Below are 17,790 nucleotides of genomic sequence, written 5' to 3' on the forward strand. Positions count from 1 at the left end.
AAAGGACTTGTCCTCACTGACTGAGGTAAGACGCACGTACAGCCGTAACCGCTGACGGTAGAAACGTGGAATTTGGACAGATGTTTACTTTCATATTCTGGACATCCACTAAGAAGGGATTTTGAAAAATTTTAACCCTAAAGGGGTGAAATAGGGGTAGAAAGTTTGTATGGAAAAAAAATTATATCGGCACCGATTTTTATAAAATTTGAAATTTAGATTTTTAAAAGTATTTAATTGAACACGTGTTTCATCGTTTTCTAGAATTCTCCCCCTAAGGGTGCAAATAAGGGGTTGAAAGTTGGTATGGAAAAATCTTCAAATCGCCACCTATATTTATAAAATTTGAAATTAAGACTTAAAAATATTTCATTGAACACATGTTTCATGGTTTATTAGAATTCACGCCTAAGGGTCCAAATAAGCGGGCGAAGCTGCGCGCACCCACTAGTTAGTTACAAATGTGGTCACATTTGTTTCTTTGGTGGAATTAACATTGACAATTTTACATTGAAAGTGCTCGATTGACTAACTGATGACTTGTTTGGTAACAATGACATATCGTTTATGATACATAGCTAAATCAGGAAAACAGCTAGAGGCTAGTCGTGCCGCAGTGGCACAAGCATACCCACAAAGTCGTGGGTTCGATTCCCACTCGAGAAATGAAATATTCAATAATTTTATTTCCCCGTTCTGGCAACGAGGCAAGGCGCTTCGTTATGTTCCGCTCAACACATTGCCTCTAGAAAGTGGGAAACGGAATGTTTTAACATAAGGCTCCCAGGTTCTCTCTGCCCACCCCGCTATGTGCGGGAAGCGTCAACGTTCATAATGAATTGAACGTTTTGTCTATCAGAGTGATGGAATGAACATAATTTATAGATAATAATTCCCTCTACTGCGGATCGAACCCATTTAAAATCGTCATTTTTATGACAGCTTCTTAAAACAAATATAACTATAAAATATATTTATGTATTCTAATGTAGCAAGTTATAAATAACTTAATAGTTCATAACTACTTACGTAACCTTTTATTTTTACTTGTTGTAATAATTTATTTTTGATTACTCTATTATATTTTCGTCGTGGGGCAGGAGCACAAAGTGTGACTGTAAAATCTATTGGTTGTAGGTTCGTTCCTCACTTGAGGAAATCATATTTATTTAAATTTATATATTTATTATTTCGCTCTGGTGTCGAGGCAAAGTGCGACGTTGAGTTTCGTTACTCAGCACGTAATGCCTCCAAAATTCGACGGCAAGTGGGTATGATAATGGGTAGTATACAGTGATAGTGTCACTTTATCTTTCACTTTTAATAAATCGAACTCAAAAATAAAATATTAAGTATTACATATGTGACGCAGCTATCAGTAGGCACTGGAAACGTAGGGCGGTTGTCGAAAAGCAGTATAAAATAAACCTGTTGAGTTAAAGCAAGTGATATCCTAACTACATATGAACTTCCACACAAATGCAAAGTTCAGCTTAGTAAGTAGGTACTCGTAGGTACTTACTTTTTCAGCAAAAAAGGTTTTTTACTTTTAAAATCTAGTTATATATTAATTGTTGCAATTTCTATTATTAGTAGGTAACTCAATTAAAAAAAAATAACATTTTTAAATAATTGTACCTAAATATGTTGCTAAACTAAGAAATGAACAAAATGTTTACTTTAATTTGTTATGTTGTAAAAATATCTTTGTATTGTAAATATAAGGCTTGAAATTAATTGTAGATGCGGTCGATGTATTAAATAAGATTTGTTAACGATCCATCAACTAAAGCCATTATATTTTAAACTTTAAGCTGTGGTTACAGTATCATCTTTTCTGAATAATTTTAACATGTAAGTATTTGATAAGACATTCATATCTATGTTTAGGTACTATTTTTAAAATATGATCTAAAATTGTTATTAATATATTAGAATTTTACAGTGAAAAATAATGTATTAACAGTCGCTACGGCAAAATCGCACAATGTGTAGTGAGGATATGCCCTGCGGTCGATTCATTTCGCTCTCAATACTTCCCAAGGCCAGATATCAATCATCCTGTCCAAAACAAAATCTTTCGAGTATAACTTAGGTGATTATAGGGATACGAATGCTTAATATATGCAAATTAAATTTAACTGGACTAAGGCTGTGTATGCATAGTTTTAATTTTAAACTTCATGCCTCATGTGACTATCTTGAACTATCTATAAATATATACTTAAAAAAACAGGATTGTAAATTTATATTTAATAGTTTTAGAGAGAGTGTTCATATTCATCTATAATTTATTAATAGTTGAAATAAATTTCCATATTTTCATTTTCCTTTTATTCGTACATGTGGGTACCAATAAAGCACCTAAAGTGCAAAATATATTCGAAAAATTATAGTGGGAATGTTGATATAAATTTAAAATTAACTTAATTGTTTTTATTTTTTACAAGCTGTTATTTAACTTGATGTGTTAGTTAGTGTATGTGAAATCTCAGTTAAAAAAAATGGATTACCTAAGACTTCAGTTCTGACTGATACTGATAAATATTACTGTTAATCCAAATTCCAAAATGACCAACCGAACAAAATGGCGGATTAAAAATTTTTGCAACCAACCCAATAATAGGTGTCAAATGAAAGGGATTGACTTGTACGATACAATTGACCATAAAAAATAACATCTAAATTGATTTAAAAAAAAAATATTAATTAATATTTTTTTAAAAGATTCATAATAATTAAAAATAAAAATTAATTAAATGATACAAAACACAGCTTTTATCTTTTATTTGTCACTGAGATCACAATTCACAATATCAATTTGAACTTCACGAAAAAAATAACTATAAATAAACATCTATAAATCACAGACGTACTTAACGTATAATTTGTATTTTAACACCTAAAAACTGTGAAATAGGAACCAAAAATTATGTACACTTGTACAGCAATAATACATATAATCTTTAGATTTTATTTTATTACAAAGTAAGTAATCTTTGATATTAGATCAGTAAATTAGTATTAAATCAATATAAGTGCATTACATATAAGATCAATCAGTTATTCTTAACATGCAGGCAACGACAAAAGTAAGTACTTAACTACAATATTATATATAAATCAATGAGGCCGTAACAGTAGAGTACACTTGTAAACTTGGGCAGTATATTTTTAATTTCTATAATCTAGTTAAAACCAAAATTAGTCAAAATCTTCATCAGAGTCTGTTTTGAGTACACTGTCAGATCCAGAGCCTGGTTCGCTGTCCACAGCTATTTCACTGTTAACAAAAAAACAAACAAAAGCTATAAGCATTTATGTAAACAATTTTTAGCATCATATTCCTGGTAAGGACAATATGTAATTTGTGTTATTTTGTAGTAAGTAAGTGTACTTGTAAATTTATTTTTCAACATTTACAATGTTTTAACGACAGAATGAAATAAACATTATTAACGATCTATGCAAGATAGTTATCATGATGTTATAGTAATCGTAAAAGTGCTTCGTTCCATGTAAACTAATAACTTGTGTCTAATAAACAGATCATAAAGCAAGCTTTAAAAGTAATTGATTAGGGAGAAATTATCCAATTTGTTGAGCCTTCAAGTCCAAGGCTTAAGGCTCACATACATCCACATTAGCTCCATTGTACTGGACGGACAAAAAAGAAAAGGATGAGCAAAGGCGAGAGCGAGTTATTCTTGTTTGTGTTGCAGAAAATCGATAGTTATTAAGGTTGGTTAGTTTAAAGTGCAATAATTGTGACGCGCAAGTAATCACTAGGAGGTGCCTCGGCGTTCATTTCGTCTGAATATTTACGAGAGTAATTATTTAGTTAACCACTGCAAATATACAAAGTAGGTATTGTTGTGTGAACAAAGCGACATTAAAAAAATTAACTTGGTAAAAATAAAAACGCTTATAAATTATTATATGCAATGCGTGTAAAAATTATTCTGTTTTATATTTAACTTGCCTGTTGTCTCCGGTACAGACCAAACGAACCTCTACGATATTTCTGTCAATCAAGAAAGAACACAATAAGACGAAGTTGCTCCAATAAGATTGTTTTCTTGTTATTTTGATTATTGTTTATACGCGAGTGGTATAATTTCAGAACGACATAACAAGTCCATTATAAATAATTATTATCAACTTAGCGTCAGTACATTGTTGTAAATGGTAGATCCGTGACAAGAAATTTTTAATAACGTCGGCCGTGCCTATTATTTAATAATGTTGCGTTTGTTAATTTTTCTTATAAATATTTTTTCTCTCGCATAAGACTTATTTTTCTTGTTTTTCGATTAAATAAGTGCATATTTATAAATAATTTAGAACAATGTGTAGTCACCAAGATAAGTTTATTTATGGTTTCTTTCTCCATTTAAATTTTATTATATACGCATAATGGGTACCTGGAAGGACCTAGAACTAATAGGTTCTAGGTGTTTCCAGGTACCCATTAGTACACAGATAACATGTGCCACTTTATGTTCCTAATTAAATAATAATTTTAACGTCAACGTAGCAATCAGAAAATATGTAATAATCACCCGTTGAGATCCTTAGTGAGTTGGATGTCCACATTGGCGGCGTTATCGCCCAGTCCGTTGAGGGCCTCGCAAAAGTCGCTGCCCACGCTCTGCAAGTGCTGGGTATTCAGATGGAGACCCTGGACACAATAAATTACATAGAATGACGTCTCGCGTAGGTGGTCAAAGCCGCTGTGCGTGCGAACCGTACAAACGTGAAACTACATTTTATTTGTTGGTAATAAGCTCATATTCTCATTATCACTCAGAACTAAACTAGTTTAATAATATAATAGATATATTTAAACTTGTTTAATAAATAATTAAAAAGTATGTTATCTTTTTTCGACACAAGTCATGCATTGAATTGAACGAAAGATGAGTAGACACAAGACATGTAGCATCCTTCGCAATTGTTTTGTTTTGCGAGGCTCGCGATGTCGGCGTACTATTTTTATAACAGTCCTTTACGGGCAAAATGATAACAAATAGTGAAGTGTGAGTGAATTTCCTGGCATCTTTTAATTGAAAATATATTACTCATCTTATCTTTAGATCTCAGAGGTCTAGACAACCCCAGATGTATGAGTGTACGTGTCAGGTACATACTTAGCGTCGTATTCATTAATCTCAGATATGCCATCTTTTGTAATTGGAAAATAAACGCTTTGAATATGATACATATTAAAGATAATTATAATTAATATTATAAATCAATTAAAACTTTCTGTTACGATTGTTTTTTATGTTTCCAATGAATGACGTTTGTATAAACGTAACTGAAGATCTCTTAAGTATGTACCACTCAACACTTGTATTCTTAACCATATGAGAAAGGTTAAAAACCATGAAGTTGGCCCTTAACAAGTAAAATACAGGCCTATATATAGATTTCATATCTTTTAAGTTGATTACTTGATAATTTTTGGGTGCCAAAAGTCAATTTATCCTGTAGTTTAGAAGAAAATTTTATGAAATACACAAAAAATAACATACAAGTTCCCATTATTAGTTGTGTACCATGGGAACCTAAAATATACAAATAATAGGCATTTAAAATAAAACAATACCTTAAAAGGTCCTCTGTCGAAGCCGCAGAAGGAGGCTTCCATGGTGTAGGAGCGCGTGACGCCCAGGTGGCGCCACACGGTGACGCGCGCGGTGCTCTCGCGCTCGCGCTCCACACGGAACGAGCACGAACCGAGAGCGAACGCCGCAGATATGCGATGCATCAGCGCTGGTAGCATCTTGTTATCATAAACATATTATTCAAAATTGAGCAATCTTCAACTGTTTAGATAAGCTGCAAAGTATGGCATAGATCTCTTCTATGAGAACTTGAAAGCTCTTTTGAATATTAAATTAGTTACATTTAATTCTTTAGTGGGAATCGAACTAAACAGCGTCGCGTTACAGTTACACCATTGAGCCCTGCGCCATGACGGCCTCAACAGTCAGATTATATTTTTTTCTCTTTATAAGTAACTTTGTTAATTAGTTGCAACGGTTAGTAGTCGAGGCATTTTCCTACTAACGATGCATTAACGGAATTAAAGGAACCTAATCGAAGAAAAAGCACTAATTAACTGTTCTTACGTAATCTAAGCTTGTATCGATCGTGTTTTATTTAACTTACAAGGTATTTCACAGGCTCGTCCTGCACGAGCCGGTCGCTGCTGCACCAGCTCTCCGCGCCGGCGCATCCATAAAAGAACACGTTCTTCTTGCGCGAATGTCCATGATAGTCGCAATATACTAACGGTGGTTTCTTCCAAACACGTACCAAGTACTCTATTAACCCCTTTACACAACAAACAGTATGCATATGAATAAAATAACATTAAATAGTGTGTTATGAATATAGAATTCATAGCAAGGTATGCAGGTAGCGAAACATGTGGAATCTAGTGTTAAGACACTCCGTTTTCATGAAAACACTTTCACCCCCTTTCCGCCAAATTCTGGAGGCATTGCATGTTGAGTGGTGGAACTCGCTTTGCCTCCCCAGAGGAAAAGAAAAAAAATAAATCCTCGAGTGGGAATCGAATCCATAACCTGTAACGTTTACAGTCGCACGCTTGTACCTCTATGACACGATTGGCTTCAAAAGCCTGGTGACTATTATATACCATTCATATAAACTCTTACAGTATTTAAAAGAAAATATAACGAGGCTATTTTGTTTGAAAACCTGTGCCAAATGACTACGTTTAAGAGTACTTTTATTTTTATCTGCATATTTATGCTAGCAGAAAATTAGCCTCGTAAATAGAATTGTCTCACTTTAATCACTAATGAGCGAAAATTCTTGCTATAATTACCTTGGTATGGTAAATAGAAGGATGCAAGACGGGGCTCGGCTTGGACCAGCGTCGATTTAAATCTTCATTAGTTAAGCCGCAGCGATAGCTGGAACAACATAGACGTTATCCGTATTATATAAATATTACCAGGAAGCCCGGCCTTGACAACGATAAGTAGCGTGGACATGTTCAGTCAAGTGATGGACGCTGGGTCCACGACGGGAGACAGCTATCGTCGTTTGGATATCAGGCTACGACTGGATTACTCAGTTTAGAAGTCAAATTGTATACGTTTTAGGTTGACACTTGTGAAATTAAATAAAATGACAAATTCATTCATTTTATTCATGCACTGTCAAATGCATTTTCTGGAAATACTAGGTTTCGATTGATCAATTATTACTGTATTTGATTATGTGATATTTTAGAAACCCAAATCCTATCGTAAAAAATACATTTTTATTTGCAATTATTGCAAAGTTCACTTTTATATACGCTTTCATACAATAAGATTTGCAGTTCGGTATATTTACGTATCAACATATATATGTAAGTATAGTAATTGTACATAAATTCCAAATATATGCGTGACACGACCTCACGGTTATAAATGCTTTATGAAATGATAATTGATTCAACAGTCATATAAGGTTTAGCGATCGACGAAGAAAGCTCGGAGGGCAATTTGAAATGACAAGCTATTAAATTAAATGATTGGCAGACCACGTAGGAATGTAAACTTGCAACGCATATATGAATATACAACAAATACAAGAGATTTGAAGTACTTGGAGTTGGTACTATACTTTGTTGTTACTTACTACAAAAATATATCTACATTATATGAAAACTTAAGTCTTAGAACTGTCAAATAGGACGAACAAGGCCACGATGGCCTTACATCGTGGCCTTGTGACATTTAAAGTAAAGCTTAAGTTTTTTTTTATAATAAAGTTTATGGAGATTAATATAAAATAATACAAACTCACTAGGGTTAAAATAGTCCAAATTTAGTATGTAGCGAATGAAAATAAAATAAATAAAGCTATAAGGATTAACCTGCACGCTAGTTAACAAGTTCTACGATTTACATTTCTCAGCATGGGGATTTACGTTTATTTTGAAATTAATATATTTTTGATTGAAAACATTTCAATAAATATTAATTACAGATAGTTAGACACGACGAATGTATCGTGTTGTACGAAAATAATTTAATTTAAGACTACTGCCTGTAGTTTCTTTATATGAGAGCATCTTGTGTGAAAGGAAGTAGATGACTACCGTTGGGGATACATTAGATACTTCTACGTTGATTAAGAAAGAGAATTTCTTCGATTGTGTCATTATATACAGCTAGACGCGTATTCAGTGCGTCTACAATCTACGACAATCCTCTATGTTCTCGTCCGTTATTACAGAGTAATTCTAGTAACGTGCAATTCTGCAGCTACGTGGCCCTGACTTAATCGTATTTTACTAATCATTATCTATACGCGTACAAATTGTTACGAAAAAATTGTAAATACGTCGTCATATTATACAAATGTAAAAATCAATTAAATTATTATGGTTAAACGTGAAGAATGCATCTTTGTAGATGTAATGATAAAAATAAGTCAATTTTAAACTACAGTATAATGCTTTAAAGTTTTAATTTTTATCTCAATATTTATAAATTAAATAAAAAAATTACTTATTTAAAAATTTAAATTTATACAGTATCACTATTTATTGTTGAAAAAATAATAAGATCGTAACATTGAAAAGTTAAGCGAAGCGCTGCAGAATCTATCAATAGAACAACAGTACAGCTTAACAAACAATGAGTGCCTATCACGGCCCTTTTTTCCTGATGATGGAGCATTCAGGCTTCGTCCAATTAGGATCGGTTCAACGAAGGACATCATTAGCGGGCGGCGGCGCGGCGCGAGCGCAGTCTGCAGGTTCTCGACTTTGTAAAGGAGCCCGCGTCCTTCTCGTGCGGCGGCCTTCGGTCCAGGACCGGTTGCGCATCTTTTACTCTAATCAGGGAAAAAATAAGCGTCGGCCGCATACACAAATGAAAGCGAACAAGCGAGAAACTGCACACCGTCCGCCGTGTTTTATGGTAGATTGTTGCGGTACAATAGCAAACAGTAGGGCTGCCATAAACCGAGTGTTGGGTTTGTATAATTGCTAAACAAACTACACAATAAACAGAAATAGAATGAACAATATCAATGCGATCTACGGTTACGATTGACTTTGGAATGTAAAGAATACACATACAGTTGTAGCTCTTTTAAAGGTACTGATGACCGAGGCTGGTTCAAGGGTCCGTCTACCAGCTATTTATAGAACGCGCCGCACCGATGCTATCGGCTCTCAGCCGTACCTCGGCCCCGCACGATCCCAACCCGCCCCTGTGCACCCCTCGCATAACGTTTGCCCAATAAAAGAGATCAAAGAAAACCACCACATTATATTTGCGCAAGCTATTCCTGTGATTATTATGTCCATTGTTTCAGACTTCAAAAAAAATCATCGCCTCGAGTTCTTTATACTCGAGATACTAGTAAAATGATAAGTGGATTGGCAATGAATCATTGTTTTACATTCAAATAAAATCGCAAGGGAAGTTAGTGGAGGTAGAGGAGGAATTAAAAAGCGATAAATATCAAATTGTCAAAGGTAAAATAACTTATACCTCGCCCACACGGTACGCTCATCCGTATGCTCGACGCGGAGGATGTTTCCTGCGAGCAGTAAGAGAGGGAGGTGCTAAACGACGGGCAGTCGTCGTTTTGTGCTTGTCTTCAAATGACTTTGTCTCTGTCTTACAGCTGTAACAACACTAGATGTCCTCGGTTAAGGATTACGACAGGGCGCTAGCGCAGATCGTTGGTGATGGCAACTCTGTATTCCTAGGCGATACCGGACACGGGGCGAGTTATTTACGATAGTCGCGAGACAATCGACTAGTCGCAACACTTATCCGGTGTCACCGACGTGGTGCCAATAAAATGACGTGGCCATCTTCATTAAACACCAACCTTTAGAATGATCACACGTGCCTAGATTTTATTTATAGAAGCGCTGACTCACCATCGGCTGTCGGCCACGGCACGGAATGGTAGTTATGATAACTTTGGAATGACTAAAGGGATTGTTCTCTCGGTTTACGTACGAGCTTCATGTTTACTATTGCTCTGTGGAATTATTATCATTGGTGCTGTAGATGTGGTTCGTTGATTATCGTCGCATTTTCCCATAATGTTTGCGTAGTCCGGTCGACCTAACGGCGTTGCCTCCACTAATTGATTTTATTTGCCGTCTGTTGCGGAAGCGAAGCAATTCGCTACAGGTAGGTTCAATGACACGATGCTTCTCGAACAACTGTCCCTACACCACTGGAATGCAGTCTCTTTATATCACGTATCACTTCATTATAAGAACGAGCTAATACCATAGGTTATTTATATCACAAATGGTCTTATATTTCTTGTCCATTTTGTAAAGCAATCGTAGTGTATTATTATTGTTTGTGATATTTCCATATTTTTAGTTAACAGGCGATGTTTTTAAATGTTTGAAATGTTACAGTTATTTTTGTTTTTAACGTTTCTTTTATTAACAGTTTCTTCAGATTGTAATCGGAACGTGAAGAAGTGACTATAAAGCTAAAATTTATTAAAAAAAACGACTGTTGACTGTTGATGCTGAAATATAAAAAATAATACACATATATTTTCCTTTTAATTCGATTATATTTGAACATCTATTTGAAATAAAGTTGGAGTGTTTGGAAGGTATCCGACTGTACATGTGTATATGACCACAGATTCGACACAATTTCGAGGAATGTTTCTATAAATATTATTTCCATTTTCTATCAAAATGGGCGAAAATTGAGAACGAAGGAAAGGAATTACTTAACTTTATTTAGGCTCTCTTCGTGCTGAATGCGAGAGATACGTGAAGTTTTCATTTTTATGATATTAATATGATATGTTTTGTAAAGTTAAAAATAAGTTCGAGTATTGTTTTAATTTATTTATAACATAATGTAAAAGTCAAAACTTGGGTAAATATAGATGTTATGCAGTGAGTCATAAAGTAGAGACGGTAAAAATGAACAGATAATAGGCAGCCAGCGGGTGCTCGGGGAGTCGAGGGCAGGGCGCAGTACATTAATATAATGGCGCGAGCCTGATGACCTTGGTGCTGCTTGACCTTTCTTTTCACCCTTTCACGGCGAGTTACAGTTTTTTATTAAGTGAAATAACTTTATTGTTGTTACATAAAAATTTATACGCTAAGTAAAGATGCCAATGACTTGCGGATAAGTGTCATTGACGTCGCTACATTTTTAAAATTATCTAATAAAAAGGAGATTTTCATTTTTAAATATTTACATGGTAAAATTGTGCTATGTGGGAGGTTTTATTTTTATTTAATATATAATAGCATATTAATTATTTATGGATTAGAATGAAATATTCCGAATTCTAAGAATAGATTTTCTGGAAAAGCTAATTATAGTGACAAAAATATTTTAATATCTTTCATAGTAGGTATATTGTAGATTGATTCGGAACGATGTGCACTCGCATGCAGTGGTGACAGCCGCGGGCTGTATCTTCGCCTCTATTATAAAAGGCTTGCACTCTCAGGCATCGTAATTCATTAGCTGACTCCGTTCGCCTCTTATTATTTATGGTCGCTTAAGTTTTGTCCTGGGATATTCTCAACGTTGCAGCTCTCTTAATGGATGTACGAGAAAGGAATAATAAGGACATTTGAATACAGTCAGAGCATCTTAGGTCAAGGTTTTCTTTAGTACGTCGTCCTTTTCATAGGTTTCTTCCAATGGCTTCTTGTGATTTATTGCATGATATGTTATTTTCTAAGCCGCCCCATAAAATAGCTGGTAATAACGTGAGTTTATTTACAAACATTATTAAAATACATTAAAAATCACCTGTCATTGTCACATAGTTGATACCTTGCTAAGATCTGGTAGTTCTGAATGCGGAGGAAGATCATAAACAGATATGTAGACATACTTCTCAGGCAAGACAAAATATAGCGGCATTTCTAAGGAAACAATATATAATTAGGGATCTCATAACTAAAGATCCTTTAATTGTTCGACAGAAAAATAACTGGTATGGTGAAATGTGACGTAGTAAGCTTAATGTATGCACTTTGTATTACATGTTCTTGGTTTCATTTGATGAACAAAAAATGTATATATCATATATAAATATAGTTATTTAACCCATTATTGTAAAAAACTACCGGTTTTCATGCCTTAGTGGGGGCTTAGCTTATGAGTTATTACAAATTGTACTATAATATATTAATATTGTCTAATAATTATAAAGAAGAGCAGCAGGATTACAAATGAAAATATAAATTTAAGTAAGTATTTCATACCTTCGAGTGGGGATCGAACTCACAACCAGTCCACTGGCCTAAATGATGAAATCTGTCTTATATTGTGAATTTTAGGTAGTTACACACATAACTCAAAACTTTGTGTGGATACATTAATTTGAATTTCTTAGAAGGTCTACTCAATTTTAATCGCGGGGCGTTGATGGCCCTATCCTTGAAACATTATTCAAGGTGATGTGTTATGGACTTACGAGTATCTCCAACGTCACGCACGATTCAAATCCTGTCTGCACTAAGTAGACATATAATTGCCATAAAAAAATAATTTAACTGTAGGTATATGGTATATACGCATATTATTCTAAAAGACTTACAAATGAATATTGATTATTATTTAGTGTGAATATATTTTTTGACTTACATTCAGAATAATATATCTGGAAAAAATGGAATCTATGTTTACAAGTGTTTATTTATACAATAAAAGGTATAATAAGTATCTATCTATATCTATCTACTGTAGTCGCGTGAATGTATCTTCGTCATTTACTCATGTTCGATTTAAGCATGAGCGGTGCTGGTAATTTCATCCGATATCGTGACTGAACGTTCAATATAATAAGATGTAGCTATTTATGTAATACATCTATGTACGGTGTCGTGCAATGCAAAATATCTTGAATAAACCTGCATTTTATATCTATATAACCATTTATATTTTTATTTTCTTAAAATGATTGCGTTTCTTTAGTTTATTTTATATGGCAATATTTTTTTTTTAGGATTGTCTTTCAAACTTAGATCATATGGAAGATACACTATCTAATGGATTATACAGCTTCATGAATATCAGAAAAAATGGCAACTTCATTTACATATTTCGTTTCCTAGAATTACATAAAACATCACTTAACATTGCAAATTGAAAAAGATAATTGTAGGTATTGTCGGAGGCAAGAAACTAGTTAAAAGACGTAAGCTTTCATGCAGAACCAAAAGCAGAACCTTGTGAGCGAAAGTTAAAAGTGCATGTGCATGTGCAAAATAAATCAAATCAAAAATAAGATTCACACTGTATCCCGCACACAGCAGGTTAGGCAGAGGGATCCTTTCCGAAGGTTCGATCTCCACTCGAGGAAATTAAATATTTATTGAAATTCATATTTCCATTTCTTCGCTCTGGTGTCGCGGCGTTGAGTTCAACACGCAATGCCTTCAGAATTCGGAAGAGCTTAGGGAGAGGAGTGTCTTAACACTAGGCTCCTACTGCCTTCCCTGCTACATGCGGGAATATGGATACAGCGAGAAGCTGAATCATACAACATATCATCATATAAGTATATAGATGCATCATCTACTTAAGGTGTATATTTTTTAGACTTTGTTTAGAAACGAAGCAATAAACCCCAGTAAGATCACAATCAATGAATGCATCCAACAAACACTCGCGGCCAGCTTAAATCAATATTGACTACAGTTTTCAAACCAACATTGATAACAAAGGACTAGAGAATGGGTGCTAAATACTGAGTTCAAACAAAACACTTATTATAAACATAAAAGGAAACGATTTTTTTGAATAAATGTTAGCGTTAAGGTGAGTTCATCTTAAATTTATATAAGGTAAGGACGATATTGACATTCATAGAGTTCGTGAGAAAGCATCGATTGACTCCGCAGATGGGCTATTCAGATTGAATTTACGATATTTCAAAATCACGTTCATAACCTTGAACTCCCGAGAAGCAAATTCACACTTCGCCTTCGCCTTAGCCTGTTTCATGTTTTTCCCATATATTGTATATAACAAAAGTATAGTATAAGGTATTTATTTGTATTTGCTCTAGGTGAACGTAGACTAAAACTTTTAGGATTCACTTTTAGAGATAAAAACATTCTTAGTGTCCACATTAACTGACATAATGTGAAATATAACGATATTACGTAATTTTATAAACGTAAAAATTAGAGTATTAAACGTACTGTAAACAGCGCCAATGACCTCTCTTAATTATAACCACGCGAAAGAGCGTAATGATGCAACTTGGTAATGTTGAGTCAGGCTGTTATCCGCTGAATTATAATGCTATAACGGAAGAGTGAGATAAGATGTGTTGAATAATATGAAAACCGCAAAATTTTACTTCGCTTTATTTTAAATACACTTTTTTTAAAATAGGTTAAATGAAAATTATAGAGGACTGAGAAACGGTACCTTCGCATCGCGCACCAGCTTTCTGTTCTGACACCTCTCTCAGAAGGATCCAGCGAGCCTATGCCAATTATAACGGGAACCTATCCTACCTCGATCAAATACAGCGACTGCTGGGGGTAATTGCTTAAACACATAATCACCTATGTCACGAGAGCGCGAGGCGAATCAATATCGCAGGGCTTATAGATGACGATAGAATTTTCCATGTTCTTCCTCTATATTAAGAGTATAATTATGCGTAATATGTTTCCCATGTTAAATTTACATCAATTTTATTTTATTGAAACTATATTTTTTTCATTGAGAGCTTTTGCTGAAATGGAAATAAATTGAAAATGATATACTTAGTAAAAAATATGTATTAAAATTTAAATAATAATAGCTGCACTACTATAATTATTTTAATTACAAAATATATAACTTGTCTTGTTTAATCTTTCAAAGTTTATGGAATGGTGGTGCACATGAGGCTGTGTCGCAGAATACCGGTTGGGCGTGATTCTTTAGACTGAATTCGCGAACAAAAACCTAAGAATCCAGGCACGGCCGCGCGGGTAACGATCGGAATAATTCAAAATGTTACTGGAAGTCTTGTCTCAATTAGGACTGCAATTAAGGTTACTATATCTGCCTGACTCGCGCTTATCGCTTATGTTTTTCCAAGAGATGTAAATCGATAAAAAAATAATAATAGATTTTAGAAATAAATTTACTTTTAAATGAAGTGGTCGGATGATATAGTTGTAGATATATACAATCAAAATAATGCTAATGCACATTCTAAGCGATATTTATAATCATAAAAAAAGTAACAATATATCAAATTGATATCTTCAGATGAAAATTATTAAATAAACAATGAGTGAGGCAGTCCAAAATTAATTGAAGAAGCGCGTATACCCATATACAACGAAAATAGACATACAGTCTCCTATCTATTGGACAGCCGATAGCGGGCCGAGGTTGCCCAGGGTGTACGTGGGGTCCTATTATGGGCAGTATTCAAACGTCGCAGTCATGCACCCGTTCAATTAGACGCCGCCGTCCGAACCTCTGTAAACTCTATCGAAAAAAACGCATCGTTCGAATCACGTTCATCTCTTTCTTTTGTAGCTATTAAAGTAATATAGATTTTTTGTGAAAATAAAACTGTTAATTTTATTTTATCGAGTTGCATCGCATCGCCGGCGAACGTAACTCATCCGATGTAAAACAATACGATAGGCATCGGTTGAATGCGATTAAAAAGAGATTTAAAAACGTTCCCGGGGGCATTGAGGCAATTTAACTTTCTTCTGGTAGGTTTTAAGTGCAGTATCTTGTTGTGAATGGTTCAATAGTATCGAATATACATTGTGTGTGCCGATAATGATTAGATTACGCACACTGATACCAACTTTTAGCTCGCAACCATATAAAAATAGTTCAGATCGATTTATGGGAGCAAAACTATTAAAATAAACTACGACCACTATAATAGAATATAATACATTTATCTGGTGGTTATATAATGCAGTGGTGGCCGGTGGTCGCGGCGAGCAAACAGAGTGGCACCAATTAACGTGGCTCTCAAAGGCACATGCTTGAGGTGATGCAGCGGCGGTGTCTTTTAGCTCTATATTATGTTCGTGCTTTTATTGCAGGGTGAATCTAATATTCAATTGACAATATTCCTAGATGAGCAGTGCTTATTCTGTGTATTTTTTTGATATTTTATATATTACAGATAGTATACTACTTCCTAAGTCTAAAATCATATCTATTATTCGATACTTTAATCGAAGCTTTAAAAATGTCGAATCAATTCAAAACAAACTTGCGTTTATTATTAAGTTGAAATAAAATTAAATTATGATTGTAAATATGGGGGCAAGGTGGTGCAAAAAGACTTACTAACTTAATGGTTGAACAACAATGACAGACATGACACTGTAGAAACTTGTTTTAATACGAACCTCTCTAAATTTCAAAAGCCTCTTGCGCTTAGCTATAAGGATAAACATTACTCATTTTAAGTTAAGACATAAAACAGGAAAGCATTAGTACTTTACAGAATCATATTGTAATATTGTTATATTGATTGGGGGTCGACGTTAAGTAGAATACTTTGTATGCTGCTAAGAAGGTGCGGAAACGACTACATTGTGTTTTTATATACTATTTAATATTTTACATTGTCTTTATTCGTAAGTAGGCTTTTAGTTATAATATCAAATTTCGATTTTACATACCTAATAAATAGAGGCCGTCTTGGCTCAGCAGCACAGCGTCAGACTACAAACGCGATGGTGTTGGGTTCGACTCCTAATTGAAGGAAAGACATGACGCGGTTAAGTCCCGCCACTTATAATACAATGTCTCGAAAGATACAAAGGAAGGAAATGGAATGTTTAGCTTCTCTCTGACTACCCTACTATATTCTGCTATATTCAGTATGCAGCTTGAAAGTAAAAATCATTAAATGGATATTATTAGCGTTTAAAGCGAAAATTGTAATGTTTATATTATTATTATTATAAAACGTGCAGGAATAAACCGGGATTAATGGTATAATTGTGATTTTAATGTTTACTCAAAGAAATCCTTTTATTAATTCCCAAACCAATTTTTTTTCAACAATTTGTTACAATAAGAAAACATAAGACAAAAGAAACACATATATATATTAAACATATTTATCCGAATAGCATTATTATTTATATTTACCGACAACTTAGTCAAATGAAGTCATCAATATAAAAATGTATCGCTTAACTGATCACCGCGAGAAACAAGATAGCCGCCATCGATGAGCTTTCTGATAGCTTCTACAGATTGGTTTCAATTAAACTTTTAGGTTTTATTAAAATATTTATTTATTACTATTTAAATATTATTTACTAGGCGTCATTGTAGCAACTGTACACTTGTGGTTATGAGTTCTAAGTCTAGTATTTTTATGTATTTTTTTTCTCTAATGTTTCTATATAGTTGGATTTGGCTCATTTGAAATGCCTTGTCTCTATAGTGAGTGGAACAACTGTATAAAGACTAAAAGAACGGAGTATCTTATGACAAGCAACTGGGGACAAAATTCAAGGAAACATTGAAATTCATAACAACATTTGCCGCTTAAATGAATTACATTGCACTATCAACTGAGAAAAAGCTACGCTAATCCTTTGGACAAACTAAGAATTCGCTAAGATCGCAACAAGAACAAATTGAACACAAACGCAAGTACGAGTATAGCGCGGTACGATTTGCCGAGATAACTCCCGTGTCGCGAAGCGCGGTTGCGGGCGTCCGTCCGCCGCCGGATGTCCGCGTCACCGCCGGAGCGAGTCCGCAACGCGTTACATCACCATTA

At 34.3% G+C, this 17,790-nt stretch overlaps 1 protein-coding gene across 6 annotated transcripts in view; it reads right to left on the reverse strand.

The window, feature by feature from the left end:
• Positions 1-2,772: 2,772 nt before the first annotated feature.
• Positions 2,773-17,790, reverse strand: part of LOC146535563 (cytosolic carboxypeptidase 1-like) — a 46,366-nt gene continuing 31,348 nt past the window's right edge. For 4 of the 6 annotated variants that reach the window (XM_085191273.1, XM_085191270.1, XM_085191269.1 and 1 more), the window contains 6 exons: positions 6,863-6,950; positions 6,178-6,342; positions 5,612-5,788; positions 4,563-4,681; positions 3,983-4,024; positions 2,773-3,283 (listed from right to left, as the gene is read on the reverse strand). In XM_085191273.1, the coding sequence (XP_085047399.1) occupies positions 3,205-3,283; positions 3,983-4,024; positions 4,563-4,681; positions 5,612-5,788; positions 6,178-6,342; positions 6,863-6,950 (670 nt within the window). In that variant the 3' untranslated portion in view covers positions 2,773-3,204. The remainder of the gene's footprint in view (positions 3,284-3,982; positions 4,025-4,562; positions 4,682-5,611; positions 5,789-6,177; positions 6,343-6,862; positions 6,951-17,790) is intronic. The other 2 variants (XM_085191274.1, XM_085191271.1) reach the window with 1 other exon arrangement.

The sequence above is a fragment of the Heliconius melpomene genome, chromosome 10 (genome assembly GCF_056956725.1).
Source record: "Heliconius melpomene rosina isolate 202511_hmr_F chromosome 10, ASM5695672v1, whole genome shotgun sequence".
Taxonomy (NCBI): Eukaryota; Metazoa; Arthropoda; class Insecta; order Lepidoptera; family Nymphalidae; genus Heliconius; species Heliconius melpomene.